At 41.3% G+C, this 15,943-nt stretch overlaps 2 protein-coding genes across 5 annotated transcripts in view; one reads left to right on the forward strand and one right to left on the reverse strand.

Moving 5' to 3' along the window:
* LOC138948739 (nuclear pore complex protein Nup214-like) overlaps positions 1 to 12,084 on the forward strand; it is a 78,101-nt gene extending 66,017 nt beyond the window's left edge. For all 4 annotated transcript variants that reach the window (XM_070320343.1, XM_070320344.1, XM_070320347.1 and 1 more), the window contains 7 exons: positions 411 to 479; positions 2,659 to 2,876; positions 5,413 to 5,595; positions 6,211 to 6,412; positions 7,162 to 7,370; positions 8,193 to 8,217; positions 10,481 to 12,084. In XM_070320343.1, coding sequence (XP_070176444.1) covers positions 411 to 479; positions 2,659 to 2,876; positions 5,413 to 5,595; positions 6,211 to 6,412; positions 7,162 to 7,370; positions 8,193 to 8,217; positions 10,481 to 10,514 — 940 coding nt within the window. In that variant the 3' untranslated portion in view covers positions 10,515 to 12,084. The remainder of the gene's footprint in view (positions 1 to 410; positions 480 to 2,658; positions 2,877 to 5,412; positions 5,596 to 6,210; positions 6,413 to 7,161; positions 7,371 to 8,192; positions 8,218 to 10,480) is intronic.
* Positions 12,085 to 12,190: 106 nt separating this feature from the next.
* Positions 12,191 to 15,780, reverse strand: LOC138948742 (polyisoprenoid diphosphate/phosphate phosphohydrolase PLPP6-like). The gene is made up of 2 exons (XM_070320351.1): positions 15,417 to 15,780; positions 12,191 to 14,738 (listed from the first exon to the last, which is right to left on the reverse strand). Exons 1-2 carry the CDS (start codon positions 15,715 to 15,717, stop codon positions 14,359 to 14,361), a joined length of 681 nt encoding a protein of 226 aa, XP_070176452.1. The 5' UTR covers positions 15,718 to 15,780; the 3' UTR covers positions 12,191 to 14,358.
* Positions 15,781 to 15,943: the final 163 nt, after the last annotated feature.

Consider the following 15,943-nt stretch of genomic DNA (forward strand, 5'->3'; position numbering starts at 1 on the left):
TAAGGCGTCCGCCCCGTGATCGGGAGGTCGTGGGTTCGAACCCCGGCCGGGTCATACCTAAGACTTTAAAATTGGCAATCTAGTGGCTGCTCCGCCTGGCGTCTGGCATTATGGGGTTAGTGCTAGGACTGGTTGGTCCGGTGTCAGAATAATGTGACTGGGTGAGACATGAAGCCTGTGCTGCGACTTCTGTCTTATGTGTGGGGCACGTTAAATGTCAAAGCAGCACCGCCCTGATATGGCCCTTCGTGGTCGGCTGGGCGTTAAGCAAAAAAAAAAAAAAAAAAAAAAAGACTCCCTCCTTTCAGATTTGTCGAGGGTTTAAAAGGGGGGTTCCACTGTACAGAATTTGATTAGAATTATTATTATTTTTTTTTTTTTTCAATTTGAATTGCTGATCTGTGTGTTAGGTTTGGACAGACCAGCAGCAGTGGTGGTGGCTTTGGTCAAACCTCTACACCGTCTGCCTTTGGGAGCAGGTAATCAATCCATCTTTTGGGGGTGTGTGGGGTGTATTTTCATGTATTTTCTCAAGCAAAAAAGATAGTTACCACACAGCTGTGCCAAAAGAATCAATATATGGACCAATTTGAATATCAAGTTTCACTCCGTTTTGACATGTTTCTGACGAATTATCTGCCCAAAGCAGCTTAAAGGCATATTAACTCGATGAATATACACGCTAATTGCTTTACCAACAGCTGGAGACATGCTAAATTAAGTTCCCTGCAAAATATTGTGGTCTAGGACCCCTTAAATGTTGAGATATTTGAATTTTTATTTTGATCTAGATCGTCCTATTTATAGATTTGCCAACAGAGGGAACGTTGACGCAAGGGAAATAACTCCGCGTCTTTGTTGACATCCTCACTTTTTCAGAGGCTAGAACAAGCTGTAATGCATGTATATGGTCCGCGCATTGCGACATATCGTCATTATATGGCCTTATGATGCATTTGACATCGATTGTGGGCAAACTACACTTTGTAAACACGGGAGCGCGTACATATGCCTTTAACTTTTGCACTTCTTTGCACCCTAGGAAATTATTGTTCATCAAAACAAAACTACTTGGATTAAGAGAGCTATCTCATAGTTCTTGTCTTCCCTTCAGAAAACTATCATGAATAAAGCTTAAACGCAATGAAACTTCTCTTTCTTTTTTTTCATTGATAGGCTGCAGCTCATACCTACACTTGTCTTTTGCACGAGCGGTCTTTTAGGTGTATGGCTGATTTGCCCAGCCATTTAGGCAGCTATGTTCCATTTTGGGGGGGATCCTATGAAACAAGTTCTGCTCGCTACCTCAGATGATACAGGCTTTTACATGAGATCAGGTCATATCTTGTTAAATGTATATGAAGTCTTATATCGCGCGCGTATCTCCAGACTCGGACTCTAGGCGCAGGGATCTATTTATGCCGTGTGAGATGGAATTTTTTACACAATACATCACGCATTCACATCGACCAGCAGATCGCAGCCATTTTGGCGCATATCCTACTTTTCACGGCCTATTATTCCAAGTCACACGGGTATTTTGGTGGACATTTTTTATCTATGCCTATACAATTTTGCCAGGAAAGACCCTTTTGTCAATCGTGGGATCTTTAACGTGCACACCCCAATGTAGTGTACACGAAGGGACCTCGGTTTTTCGTCTCATCCGAAAGACTAGCACTTGAACCCACCACCTAGGTTAGGAAAGGGGGGAGAAAATTGCTAACGCCCTGACCCAGGGTCGAACTCGCAACCTCTCGCTTCATATCTTTCCACTTGAAGGGGGACTAGAATTAGTTTTCAGTTTAATATTTCCAAGCAATGTTGTCATGGAATTTTGGCATAACTCCATTCTTGGCGATTTTGATATTTTTGTCCTTTAGACTAAGTAAATCATTCTCCGTGAGAAATATTCTTGTAAATACGATTGACAATACATTTTTTTTAACTTTGTTTTATATTTCTATCCCTACCAGGAACGAATATTAACACTATTTCATGATAAAAATAATCCGTTTTGCCCCTTTCCTGCAAAGCTGTTTAAAGGTCCTTGTCTACATTTTCATACCGAAATCGCCATTTGACCATTAAAATGCAGAGTCTATTATCTACAATTATCAACACTACACCCCCTTTCGATCAGGAAAGACGAAGCCAGTGTAGCCGTTTGAAAATTCATTGTAGTATTCCAGCGTAGTACTCATAGTAGGATATCCTTATTTGGAAAATGCCAAGCGCAAAACTCCTCTCAAATCCCGTGCATTTCGTGCGTTTAAAAAAAAGCGTGGACAGCGCTCCAGTGTCAAACTGTTGCTGCACTTGTTTGGGCGTGGCTATAAGCATAGTGACATGAATTTGATTGGTCAGTATTTTTAGGCAAAGCACATGTTCTCAGCAAACAGAAAACAAAATATTGGAAGCGTGAGTCACGCTACCCAAAAATAAAATCTTTTTTTACATATATTTTTTTTCTATAACTTTTTTCCCCATGGTTCATTCATCATCTGACATAACTTTTTAGCGAAATCTAACCATAAGATTATTGAAAAAAAGCAAAAATGTAGACGACCACCTTTAAAACGAGTTATGCCAAAATTCCACGATGACGTTGACATGATTATCTCAAGCCCTACATTGAGTCTCAATTATTTCTTTCAGCGGTGGATTTGGACAAACTCAGACCACCACAGCAGATTCAAGTGCTGGCAGCGGTGGTGATGGTGGTGGTGGTGGCTTCGGAGGTCTGTTTGGAAGTGGAGGGGGAGGAGGAGGGAGCTTGTTCGGACTGGGGGCAAAGCCAAGCGAGGAGAAGGCCAAGCAGAACGTGTTTGGCAGCGTCCCAGCCTTTGGCTCACCAACTTCTTCTGCCAATAACTGTAAGTAGGCTTGGGTTAGAAAAGGGGTCCCGGGTAGCTCAGGTGGTAGAGCACTGGACTTGTGATCTTAGGGTAGCGGGTTCGAATCCCGGCCGGAACGGACACGGGTCTACTTTATGAACAGACCTAGAGAAGGTATCCATGTTTCACCCCCGTGTCACCACAGTGGCACGTTAAAGACCTCGGTCATTCTGCCATAAGCCTAAACCGGCAGACACTTGTGTATCTCATCTAAAGTCGGGGTAAAAACCCAGGAACATGCCCCTAATGGCTTTACCTTGAGGGCGTAAAACTTGCATTTCTCTTGTTAAAAATTACCCTTGCATTCCTGGTGGACCCTTTTAATAAAAAAAAGTTTTTACTGTACAGTGATGCTATTGACTAGATTGACTATTGGCTTCTTTGTTAGAGCCATGCTGTGACTACAGTAAATCTTTTTTGTATAAAAGTTGTATTGTTGGTGTCAATTCCCCCAAAATGACAGGGATAATTTTTTTCTGCAAATGTTTTAGAGTTTTTGTTTTGTGCTCTTCATGGGATCATAGGATGGGAGGGAGAGAGGGGGAAGGGAGAAAAGAAGAGAAAGGAGAGAGAGAGAGAGAGAGAGAGAGAGAGAGAGAGAGAGAGAGAGAGGGAGGGGGGGTGAGGGAGGGGAGGGGAAGGGAGGGAGGGGGGGGTGAGAGAGAGAGAGTGTGTGTGTGTTGTGTACACTTGAGACCACAGGGAATACGCTGAGCGTTTTACCTCGGGGGTTTTACTTTTCTGGTTTATTTCTTATTATTTTTTGGTTCAAATAATAATTCAGAATTTGATCTGCTTTGACCCTCAGGTCTATGCTTCAAATACTTCATGGTATGGTCAGGTTCAGGGTTCTTAAGATTTTTCAGTTTAATGTTTGGATATAATGTAGCCTTAGCACCCCTGTTGTACGCACACTCCTTCTCGCGAAAACAGTCTGGCTCACCATCTCGGATCTGACCAGGCTTTAACATGGGATAAGACCATCCCTCCGCTTTAAAACATACCAAAAATCAACACCCAAACTGCTCACTCTAGTTTGTTTGTTCGTTCATGGGCTGAAACTCCCACGGCTTTTACGTGTATGACCGTTTTTACCCCGCCATTTTAGGCAGCCATACGCCGCTTTCGGAGGAAGCATGCTGGGTATTTTCGTGTTTCTATAACCCACCGAACTCGGACATGGATTACAGGATCTTTTTCGTGCGCACTTGGTCTTGTACTTGCGTGTTCACACGGGGGTGTTCGGACACCGAGGAGAGTCTGCACACAAAGTTGACTCTGAGAAATAAATCTCTCGCCGAACGTGACAGCGGCCAACTGGATACAAATCCAGCGCGCTACCAACTGAGCTACATCCCCGCCCGCTCACTCTAGTGGCTTTCTACAAACTGTATTCACACAAAAATGCCCACTGTGGACCGAGAGATGTTCATCTTTGGTATGTGACCAAGTGGAGGGATGGTCTTTTTGTATTGAAAAGCCCGGCTGGATCTGAGATGTTGAAGTGAACCGTTTTTGACTCACATGCGAAGCAAAAGTGAGTCTATGTACTCACCCGAGTCGTCCGTCCGTCCGTCCGGCCGTCCGTCCGGCCGTCCGGAAAACTTTAACGTTGGATATTTCTTGGATACTATTCAGTCTATCAGTACCAAATTTGGCAAGATGGTGTATGATGACAAGGCCCCAAAAAACATACATAGCATCTTGACCTTGCTTCAAGGTCAAGGTCGCAGGGGCCATAAATGTTGTCTAAAAAACAGCTATTTTTCCCATTTTCTCTGAAGTTTTTGAGATTGAATACCTCACCTATATATGATATATAGGGCAAAGTAAGCCCCATCTATTGATACCAGTTTGGTTTACCTTGCTTCAAGGTCAAGGTCACAGGAGCTCTTCAAAGTTGGATTGTATACATATTTTGAAGTGACCTTGACCCTGAACTATGGAAGATAACTGTTTCAAACTTAAAAATTATGTGGGGCACATGTTATGCTTTCATCATGAGACACATTTGGTCACATATGATCAAGGTCAAGGTCACTTTGACCCTTATGAAATGTGACCAAAATAAGGTAGTGAACCACTAAAAGTGACCATATCTCATGGTAGAAAGGGCCAATAAGCACCATTGTACTTGAATTAACAGCTTTGTGTTGCATGACCTTGGATGACCTTGACCTTGGGTCAAGGTCACATGTATTTTGGTAGGAAAAATGTGTAAAGCAGTTCTTAGTGTATGATGTCATTGCTAGGTTTAGTTATTTGAGGTCAAGCATGTGAGTCGTATGGGCTTTGCCCTTCTTGTTACGAGAAGGAGTGTGCCTAGAACAGGGGTGCTAGGGCTACATTTTATCCAAACCTTAAACTGAAAATCCTGGGAAACCTGACCATACCATGAAAGATTTGAAACATAGTGTTATACTTAAGAGTCAAACCAGATCAAGTTCTGATTTTTATCTTCTTCCTTGAACGGCACCACCTACACTGATTAGCTGCATCTGTTTCTCTCCTACAGCATTGTTTGGCAACAAGGGACCCACTGCTTTTGGCAGCAGCGGTGCTCAGAGCGAAGGCACCGGCGGTGTGTTTGGCAGTGGAGGTGGGGGTGCAGGAGGGTTCAGCAGTACCCCCACGTCTGGCGTTGCCGGTGTAGCCTCCATGGGATTTGCTGTCGCGCAGACCACTGCAAACTCGGGTGGTGAGTGAGCTTGAGTTTGCTGTACTCTTCTATGTGAACTTACTTTCTCTGTGTTTTGTGTTCTGTGTGTTTTGTGGTCTGTGTGTGTGTGTGTGTAGCGATTGTGGTAGAGCTACTTACATATAATGAATATTTTTACTTGTGTGCTATGTATTTTAAAATTCATGTACGTGTATTGAAAACTTTGTAAAGTGTATAAGTATACTTCGATGTGTATTAATACTTGATTTGGAATTGTGTACAGAATAATTTATTTATGTTCTTTTTTGGTGAGGTGCTCAGAACTGGATTTGCTCTATATAAATATCCTCATTATTATTATTATTTATTTGTGTTCAGCATAACTTTAGTTTTACAGAGTATTTGCTTGTAATTATTAGCGGTAATGTAGCCCCTCATTAGGATGGGGTCTGGTTGAATAAAGATAATGCTAGTTTCCCAGGTTTTGCTTGAACTCGGCACATACTATAGGATGACACAAAAAGCCAATAAGACCCCTGGCATCATTGTATTTGTATGCTGTTTCAAACCTTTTGTCCACATGAGTAGAACTAATTTATGCACAGAAAGTGGCTATGATTGTGTTTGTTTTATCATCTTTTTTCTGAAACCCAGGAGGGTTTGGTGGCAGCCCAGGCTTTGGGTCCAGTCCTGCGTTTGGAGGAGCACCTGCGTTCGGCTCTGCACCTGCGTTCGGGGGCAGTCCTGGCTTTGGTTCTGCTGTGCCTAGCACAGGAGGGGCTTTTGGTTCAACTCCCTCATTCAACAGTCCCTTTGGTGCCAGCGCCCAGACACCCACTTCTGGCGGATTCAGCAAGTAGGTTGCTTGGGAAAGAGGGAGGGAACGAATGAACAAACAAACTTTATTTTGCAAGGATGAAGGTTTAAGGCACATTGCCTTGTCTAACAACCTGTCCTTAAACAAATACTTAACATATAATATTCACTGAAGAAGCTTACGAATGGAAAAAAAATACTAGAAGGGGGGGAAAAAAAAGCTAAATGCAACCAGAATATGAAGTGGAATAAAAAAAAAGTTAGAAAGACCATAATATAAAAGACGAGAAGAAATGAACCACAAAAATAAAAATAATAAAACGCGCACACACACACACACACACACACACAAGAGGAAGAGGGAGAGGGAGGTAGAGATGTGGGCAGAGAGGGGGATGAATTGGTTGGAGCAGGAGTTTGCTGATTCGTTTGACTTGCTCCAGTGATAAAAGGCCAACTCAGAATCTGTTGCCATGGTGAAGAAGCTTGTTTAAAAAAAAAGTCTGGTGGCTTAACACAAGTGTGAAACAAGGTTTGTTGCAAAGCTGATTGTGTTTCTGTGTAAATACTGAGACGAGGTTACAAGGTTTGTAAACACTTGTATTAGGTTCAGATTTATCTGGCTTTCTGCTTTTCCGGTTGCAGTAAAATATTTGATATCCTCTTCTCATGCTGTCAATCAGCCACGTGCTTTTATACATTGCTATCCTTTATCGTACTGATAAACATTAGCACAAACCGAATGCCTGTGGAAACCATTGCAATTCTTCCGTGTTCCGTTTACCTCAGCTTTGCGGCGACCAACGCACCCACCTTCGGCAGCTTGGCCCAGGCACCGGACGCTCCAACGTTTGGCAGCATGGGGCCGGGAGGGGGTGCAGGGGGCTTTGGAGGCGGCGGCTTTGGGGCGCAAAGTCCCGGCTTTGGTGCCACCAGTCCTGGCTTTGGCGGAGGACAACAACAACAGCAGCAACAACAGCAGCAGCAGCAACCTTCTGGTGAGTTTTTGTTGTTAATGTTATATGAAGTCTTATATCGCGCGCGTATCTCCAGACTCGGACTCAAGGTGCAGGGATCTATGCCGTGTGAGATGGAATTTTTTACACAATACATCACGCATTCACATCGACCAGCAGATCGCAGCCATTTCGGCGCATATCCTACTTTTCACGGCCTATTATTCCAAGTCACACGGGTATTTTGGTGGACATTTTTATCTATGCCTATACAATTTTGCCAGGAAAGACCCTTTTGTCAATCGTGGGATCTTTAACGTGCACACCCCAATGTAGTGTACACGAAGGGACCTCGGTTTTTCGTCTCATCCGAAAGACTAGCACTTGAACCCATCACCTAGGTTAGGAAAGGGGGGAGAAAATTGCAAACGCCCTGACCCAGGGTCGAACTCGCAACCTCTCGCTTCCGAGCGCAAGTGCGTTACCACTCGGCCACCCAGTTAATATGTTTTTCTGTTTTTTGAACAGTCTCAACTTTCATTATTGAACACTGCAAGTTTTCCAAAAGGTTTGAGTATCTGGGTACCTTTGATTAAGAAAAGGAAATATAATGCAATATATGTCAGTAGTGGTTTAAGTTTGGTGCATGCATAATCTTATCTATCAATACTTTATTTTTTTAGCGTGTGACTGAATAAAGGAATTGGGACATAGCCTGTTATATCGGACGTTGTATTTAGAAATCCAGGCGTTGGATTGAAAAGCAAACAAGTGAATGTTGTTTTTTACCTAGGCGAACGACAAGAAGAAGTGTATGTTTTTTTTGCATTTTTAAATGACCATTTTCTTTTTTTGTTGTTGCAGGATTTGGACAGCAGTCAAGCTTTGGGTATGTTGTTCTTTTTTTCAGCTTTAGGACTAGTTTATTGTGAAATAGATAATGGTTCTTGTGGCTAATAATCCGCAATGCTAAAAGCATTATTTCCAACAATTTGATACCTGTTTCAGCTGGACAGCATGTTGGAATGAAATATAGGTGTGGTCTTAAAAAGATAAATGATCATTCAATTTAATAAGTGACTCAGAGTTTTCATAGTCCTCTGAAAAAAAATTCTTAGTTCAGAATAAAACTCAGACACCACTGCTGTTTATAGAAAATATAGAGGCAAAGGAAAGAGGAAATGGAGGGGAGGAGAGTGTGAGAAATTAAGAGAGTGAGTCAGCATAGTTATGATTAGACTTACACATACATTCCTTCCTGTGTGAACGTGTCAACCATCTCAGATCCGTACCACAGAATGAAAGTACTCTTTGTATTGTATGGGGAGATTTATATAGCGCTTGACGTTCTCTAAGCGCTTTGCATATTAATTTCTGCTGTGTGAGATGGAATTTTGTACACAATATATCACGCATTCACATCGGCCAGCAAACCTCAAGCCTATTGTGGCGAGCATTCACCTTTCACGGCCTTTATTCTAAGTCACACGGGTATTTGGTGGACATTTTTATCTATGCCTATTCCCTTCCACTTGAAGACAAAGCAACATTCAAAGGCCTGGAACAGTCCTAATTTCATAGTTTTTTGTTCAGGTATTTTATGGGATTTTTCATATCAGAGTGGGACATTTTGTGGCTGAATTAATTTTGCATGTTGACTGGTTACAGCTACAAAATTAAATCAACAAAATTTCCAACGAGTGGTATGTGTTAAAGTTGAAGAATGCGCTTATTCTGTGTAAAAGCACAGACATATTTGTGGTGGCCGGCATGAGGGGTACGCAAGAAGGAAGGTACAGTGGAGTCCGGGTACAACGAATCTCAAGGGAGATACATTTTAGTTTGTTATATCAGCAATTCGCTGTAGAGTTTTCAACCCTAAATGGCCTTAAAGACAAGTTTTCCCACTCACCTTCAAATGATCGTCCCATCGATCTTTCCTTGGAGAGTACAATCTCTGCATATTTTCAACAGCTTCATAATATAATCCATAGAGAGAGGCATAGTTCAAATGTTCACTTTACTGTCACAATTTTAGAAGTAAAATTTATAAAGTCGTGTAAAAGCATGTAGATCTACATGTACATTCTGATCAATCTCCGTGTCCGTCAAAAAAGACACTGCACACACTGACACTGCCGCGACACACATACTAAGCTGTTTTGAAAAAGTCCAGGATGTTTGTCTGACGCTGCTCAGAACTGGCACACTTCTCCACAGTACACTCCAATTTGGAGATCATATCCAAGTCACAGACATCGCTGCACTTTGCCTGCAAGTAGCGACGTAGGGTATTGGCAGCAACACGTGCTTCTGTGGCAGTGGGCGCCATCTTTAGACGATCACTTCAAAGACAGTGGAGGCGAGATATTTCCCATAAACATTCTTTGATGAAGAATTGAGTACACAAGCGAAAAGGCAAATCGTCAAAAAAGAGAAAAGCATGCCCAATCTTTTGTACGCAGTCATGTGTCCTAGAAATTGGATCTGAAGTCTTACCGACGGATTGGAATAGTGAAAACACAGCGGCGGTGGCTGTTCCGTGCACCTCCCGCTGTTTGTTCAGAGTTCGCTCATCACGCGATGTGCACTTGTGTTTGTGTATTTTTGTCTTTGGAGACAATTATTGACATCAGTTCGTTGTAGCCTTGTGACTTTTAGAGACAAAACGGCTCTGGGGCGATGAAAACGTGTTTGTTAAAAGAGGGGTTCGTTATGCAAATGAGTTCAAAAGGTTCGATGTAGCCGGAAAGTAACAAGTAAAAAACAGAAGGCTGTCTGTCGGGAAATCAATGGCAGTTTGTTAAAAGAGGGATTTCTTTATACCCAGGTTCGTTATAGCTGGATTCCACTGTACTTTTAAGTCTAAGAAAGCTGCAGTAGGTAGGGGGGGGGGGGGGGGGGGAGCGCAACCCGTTGCTGCTAGCTTTCCACTGGGAGGAAGCGACCCGAATTTCCCAGCATTGGGATAATAGAGTACATGAAATTAAATGGAAGAGAGGCAAACACTTCGAACAAGCTCTCAGAGGATGCTACTTTCAACAACAGTTTCGTTTTACTAACATTGTAACAAGCTCTCTTAACTTAGTTTTGCTGAAAGTGCTACTTTAATAATTAAAAAAAAGGCTTAATTTTATGATGTTTGTTTGCAGAGCCAGTCCCTCGTTCAGTTCCTACAGAGGATGAAGCTGATTTTCACTGGTGGAGGCTGCAGTCTACCTCTTTAGTGAACATTTCTGTGTGTGCTCCGTGTGTCCTGGCGTATCAAGACAAACATCTGCGCTACGACCCTTCTGTGAAGCAGACATTCCTGTGCTCTGAAACGTTTGTCTGAATTAAACAAAAGCTAGATTAGTTTTGACTGTGAATTGGACATACCTGTGAACTTAGGCATTTGTCTTTAGGCATTTGTCTGAATTAAAAGAAAAGCTGTATCCGTTTCTTTCGTCACAATCTCACGAATTTTGCTTACACTTTCTTTCCATTGAAAAACATTTCAACAGTCCTGCATACTTTTTGTCCGATTTCAAGGAAAAACAACAGTGTCTGTGGTCTACAATTTTGTCCCTTGAACTTGAAGTTTTTCATTTTTCCATTGAAATAAAAGTTGGAACAGTCCTACCAGTACTAATTTAATAGTTTTTTGTTAAGGTATTTTATGGGATTTTTCATATCAGGTGAAGCTGGGAAAATATTGAAATGTCAATATGAAATAATTGGAGTGTACTTGAAAACAGAATGACATAGCATGCAGAATCAAGGTTGCATAGACTCTTAAAACAAACAATTGGTTTTTTTCAACTCTCGTAAATAGTGAAACAAACAAAGGACTATCAATAAGGTGAATAAGGAGTATATTTTTTTTGCCTTCCATTTTTAAAGGCACAGTAAGCCTCCCGTAAACCATCACAGATACTGTCAGGCTTTTACACACAGTACAAACACCCTTCCATTTGAACGCTCACCAAACGGGAACATCCTAGGTGCCCTACCTAAAGAGCGAGCAATTTTTAAAGAATTAATTTTGCGCCGATTGCTTAGAGACAATCGGACCGTGGTGCGTTTTGGCGCTTGACCTAACTTTTAAAATCTAAATAATAAATTGACAGCTTGTTACACAAACATTCTTAAATCATAAAAGAATTATTTTTTCATCAAGACAAGATCAGTACAATTCGAAGGTTTGAAAGTTTGAAAAAAGAAAAGCCCAGAAGCAGGATCACGCAAGGTCGTGGTTCTCGTAGCAGACGACGGTTTAGAGGCATCGCCAGTTCCTCTGAACAGTCAAAAGCCATCGCTAGAGTTCTTGTGAACCACAGCCGTTTGTTTCGTGCATAGTGAGAGGTACATAATAACGTGCTATTGTAGATAAGCTCACATCGAGTCGCATTCAAATTACTAACTGACGACTACATTGTGAAAAAGGGAAACTGGATCACACGGGTTGACGATGGCTCATGGGCAAGATAAACCACACAAAAATAAATTCTTTGAAAATTGCTCGCTCTTTACGGAGGGGCACCTAGGATGTTCCCGTTTGGTGAGCGTTCAAATGGAAGGGTGTTTGTACTGTGTGTAAAAGCCTGACAGTATCTGTGATGGTTTACGGGAGGCTTACTGTGTGCCTTTAAGAGAATTTATATCAGCCTGCAAGTATAAAGGCAGTTAATTCATTCAGTTGTCATTTTTTTGAAATTTTGCCCTGATGGTTAGTGGCATGTTTTGAGAATGCATTAAAATAATGGATGTAAAGCTATTGGTAGTGTGTGTGTGTGTGTGTGTGTGTTAGAGAGAGAGAGAGATTTGTTTAAAACAAAACATTCAAATATTTACATAAATGGTCACATGCACAAAAACCCGTCTTTTTCATTTGGACTGAACATATCAGGGTTTTTTAAAGTTTTTTTGTACAGGTTTTAACTACTTCAAATCCACAATACTCATTGCACATACCTATATGTAACACACACACACCTCCCACACAAGGACAAATACACAAACATGTGTACCTGAAATTGAGAGAACAGGAGAAAACAAAAAATTAGGATAAAAGGACTAAAGTAAAAAGCATGCAAATCAGCACACAAATCCAAACCAACCACGACACAAAAAACATCCTTGTGTTGGATGAAAAACGGACAAATCACCCACCCAGATTGAGTGGATATGGGTAATGAAATAAAAGTGTGCAGTATCTGCTGCTTTGAAAAACGGGAGCAAAATAAAAATAACAAACTGGACACGGATGGACATGATCGTAAAAAGTCTCTTCCATCACCTTGAATACTTTCAATCATAAGGCAAAAAAAAAGAAAGTTGTATGTTTCTGGTCACCCGTCCCCACCCAGTTTTTTCCCGCCGACCGTAGACTTTTTTTTTTATTGCATTTGTTAAAAAAAAAAGAAAAAAAGCGTAACAGACGGCAGACGACACAAGGGGGATAACCCCGTATTCCTTTTGTCTCATTTGTTTTGTAATGTGTTGTCTTTCTCTTTGTATAGTAAGTCCAGTCTCTTTGCGTCACTGTATAGTTATTTTCTACCCTGACCAAAAAAAAAAAAAAAATCCCTACCTACCCAATTTTTTGTAGCCAGGTTACCAGAAACATACAACTTTTTGTGTGTGGCCTAAACACAAAAGAGATTTCAATAATACCGAGTTAATTACTATTATGCTCTCTTTGGAATTGTTATACTTAAAGAGACACAAACACACGCACAGACAAGTCATCAAAATACACACATCTTGACCACAGTAGTCCCCTGAGACAGACAAAGCAGTATACACTAACATCTGGCAAATGAGTCCAAACTTCACTGCACGTATTTGCATTCATGTCTTTTGCAAGCTCACACGGTAACTAAAATATGACGCGCACACACACACACACACTATCAGGTAAAACTTTTAACATCAGCTCTGAAAATATATATATATGCTCAGTGTTCAAACTTTCCAGTTGGCATTCAATGGACTCTAGAGCTGTGTGGGATGTGCAAGAGTTTACACTTTCTTTTTTTCAACAATGTTACATCAACATTCAGATGAAGAATTTCACTTTTACATGCACTAAACAAAAAACACACCAAAAAACACCCATTCTCATAATTTATAATTAATTTGTTTGTCGATCTACAAATCTGACATCTTGAATAATGAGAAACTTTACCCCCATTTTAAGACTCCCTCCCTTTTAACACTTTCTACCCCCACCTATGTTGACCAAGTTTTTTTAGCCAAGACCAGCTGTGGTGCAGCAGGTCACTCAGAATAGTAGTAACTGTGTAGAAACTGTGCATCAACACGCTGGAATGCAGGCGTTAGATCGACGTTACAGGAAGCGACTGAAGCTAACAGTCTGAGATGATATATCGTACCTGGTCAGATAGAGCCATATGTGTGGGTACGGATATATCCGTACATGGGAGACAATGAGTTAAGACATGATTTTCTCAGATTTTTGGAGGTCTTAAAAGGATGTTTCCACTGTACAGCAAGATTCAGACAGCACATGCTACATGAGACTCAGAGGTTCAATGGTCAGCAGTATTCCTTTCTTTGCCGTTTTCATGGTTGCGCAAGACACTTGGCGAAGGAATACACCCATGTTGCTACTGTAGCGGTTGAGAGAACATTTAAAGGAATTTCCTACCACCAGCTTTCTCACTTCTGTAGAAACACATAAGACACTCAGGCCACTACTCAAAACATCATAAACTACAATTTGCTCGATGTATTTTTCTTCTTCCGACATTTTTAACAGCTGACTGAAAAGTTGAATCGACCTGATGTTTGACCCGTCATCTTGAAATTTCTTTATCATAGCATTTCGAAAAATTTGACTTCACCAACGAAAATGGCAATGCAAGGAAAGTTGTGTCGCTTCTTAATCACCCTATACACTGCACTTACTGTAACATATATATTCACCAACTCTCACACTCACCGGTACCAGCTACAATCTTTGAAGCAGCTGCCTCAGGAAAAAATATCAATTATTTATGTTACAAATATTGTACAACACTAGCTATCAGAGATGCAAATGGCTTAGCAAGTCATCAAGCCATGGCTCTACAACACTAAAGGGAACCCAGAAAGGCAGGTAGCACACAAACTCCAGTACACCGATGATGAGCCCAAACACAACATCCAAAATGTGATGGCGTCCAAGCATAATGCGAGAAAGTCCCAAACAGCCGCATAGTGCAATTACAAACGGAGAATAACGCTTCTTCACAACTTTGCCAACCAAGAAGCAAGTCACCATTGCTGCTCTGGTTGAATGGCCTGATGGGAAGGAGAAAATGTCCACAGACACTGTGGCAAACATGTCCATTCTGTTGTTGGTTGGTCGCCCACGTCGAAACATCAGCTTGGTGGAACCGACCACAATCAGATCAAGAATCAGCACTGCAAACAAACCCAATACATTTAGAATATTATATAAATATTTGGCTGAAATGAAGAAATATAATAGAGAATTAATACATTTCAAGTATGACCAATTCAGTGTTGTTCCTTTGAGATTCAAAGGACAATAGTTCAGTTTGACCTGGATTGAAAATATCTACTGGTCAAAATGTCCTGGCTTAATTGCATGATTCATTGATTGATCCCCAAAAATGTTTTGATCAAAATTATATATAACTAAGGCTTCATCAGTTCATGGACTATACATACTGTAACTTACCTAAGTCAAAACTATATCAGACGTTCAACTGCATGTCCAGGGTTCAGACCCTCACATACAAAAAGTATGTGTCGATGACAAAAGAGCAAAGCCTGAGAACAACACATGCATGCAATGCAGGAAAAAAATACTCAACAGTTCTTCTCTTTCTTAAAGCAGCAGCTAGGCTTTGCCCATATCTGCCTTCCTAAAAAGTCCACTCCCCCATCCCCTTTTCTCCAAACACACGCACATCTTCATATTTAAAGGTCTAGACAGCCTACACTTTCATGGTTCATTTCCCACTGGGCTCAACAACAACAAAAATACAGAGTTCATTTGCTAAGGAAATAAGAAGTACTTGTTGGGGAAGGTTAATTTGAGGAACCCCCCAAACGATTCTGCCATATCACACTTACGAAAAAACAAGTTGACCAGCAACTCTATGTCGTTTATTCTATGGCACATGAAAAATGCAATAGCTGTTCCCGCAAGCCACAGTACTCCATGTAAGCTGATTTCCAATGCTTTCATCAGGGGCCTCAGCTTGACCAGTGGCGAGTCTTCGTTCGCACAGACGCTCAATGCAGCCGTCCATTTTTGGTCCAGGGCAATGATCGAATCCAGTGGTGACCGTTTCATCTGCTGGGCGTTTTCTGTTGGACCCTGATTTTGTTCCGTTGGATTTTGCCCAGTGTTTTCATTTGGCCTTTTCCTCATATTCGGCGTCTGAAATGCTAAGCTTTGTTGCTCACTGTTGAGCCTAGGTGCTGTAAACAGAAAGGGACGTTACTCCGAATGACTGGCTACGTCACAAATAATCTCTGTAACAGTCCTACTTTGTAAAATGCAATAAAACAATACTTCAGATCTGCATTTGTCGTATAAATATATGATCGTAACAAAAGAAAACATGAGATTATTTCTTCACAAGAAATGTCTTGTC

Source organism: Littorina saxatilis, linkage group LG15 (genome assembly GCF_037325665.1).
Source record: "Littorina saxatilis isolate snail1 linkage group LG15, US_GU_Lsax_2.0, whole genome shotgun sequence".
NCBI classification, from domain to species: domain Eukaryota; kingdom Metazoa; phylum Mollusca; class Gastropoda; order Littorinimorpha; family Littorinidae; genus Littorina; species Littorina saxatilis.

Excerpts from the sequence above, each read along its gene's own strand:
- LOC138948742 (XM_070320351.1), bottom strand. The coding sequence starts at position 15,717 with ATGAGGAAAAGGCCAAATGAAAACACTGGGCAAAATCCAACGGAACAA. Across the intron at positions 14,739-15,416 it reads GCTGGTCAACTTGTTTTTTC|TGCTGATTCTTGATCTGATT; the intron begins GTAAGTGTGATA and ends GTTTGTTTGCAG.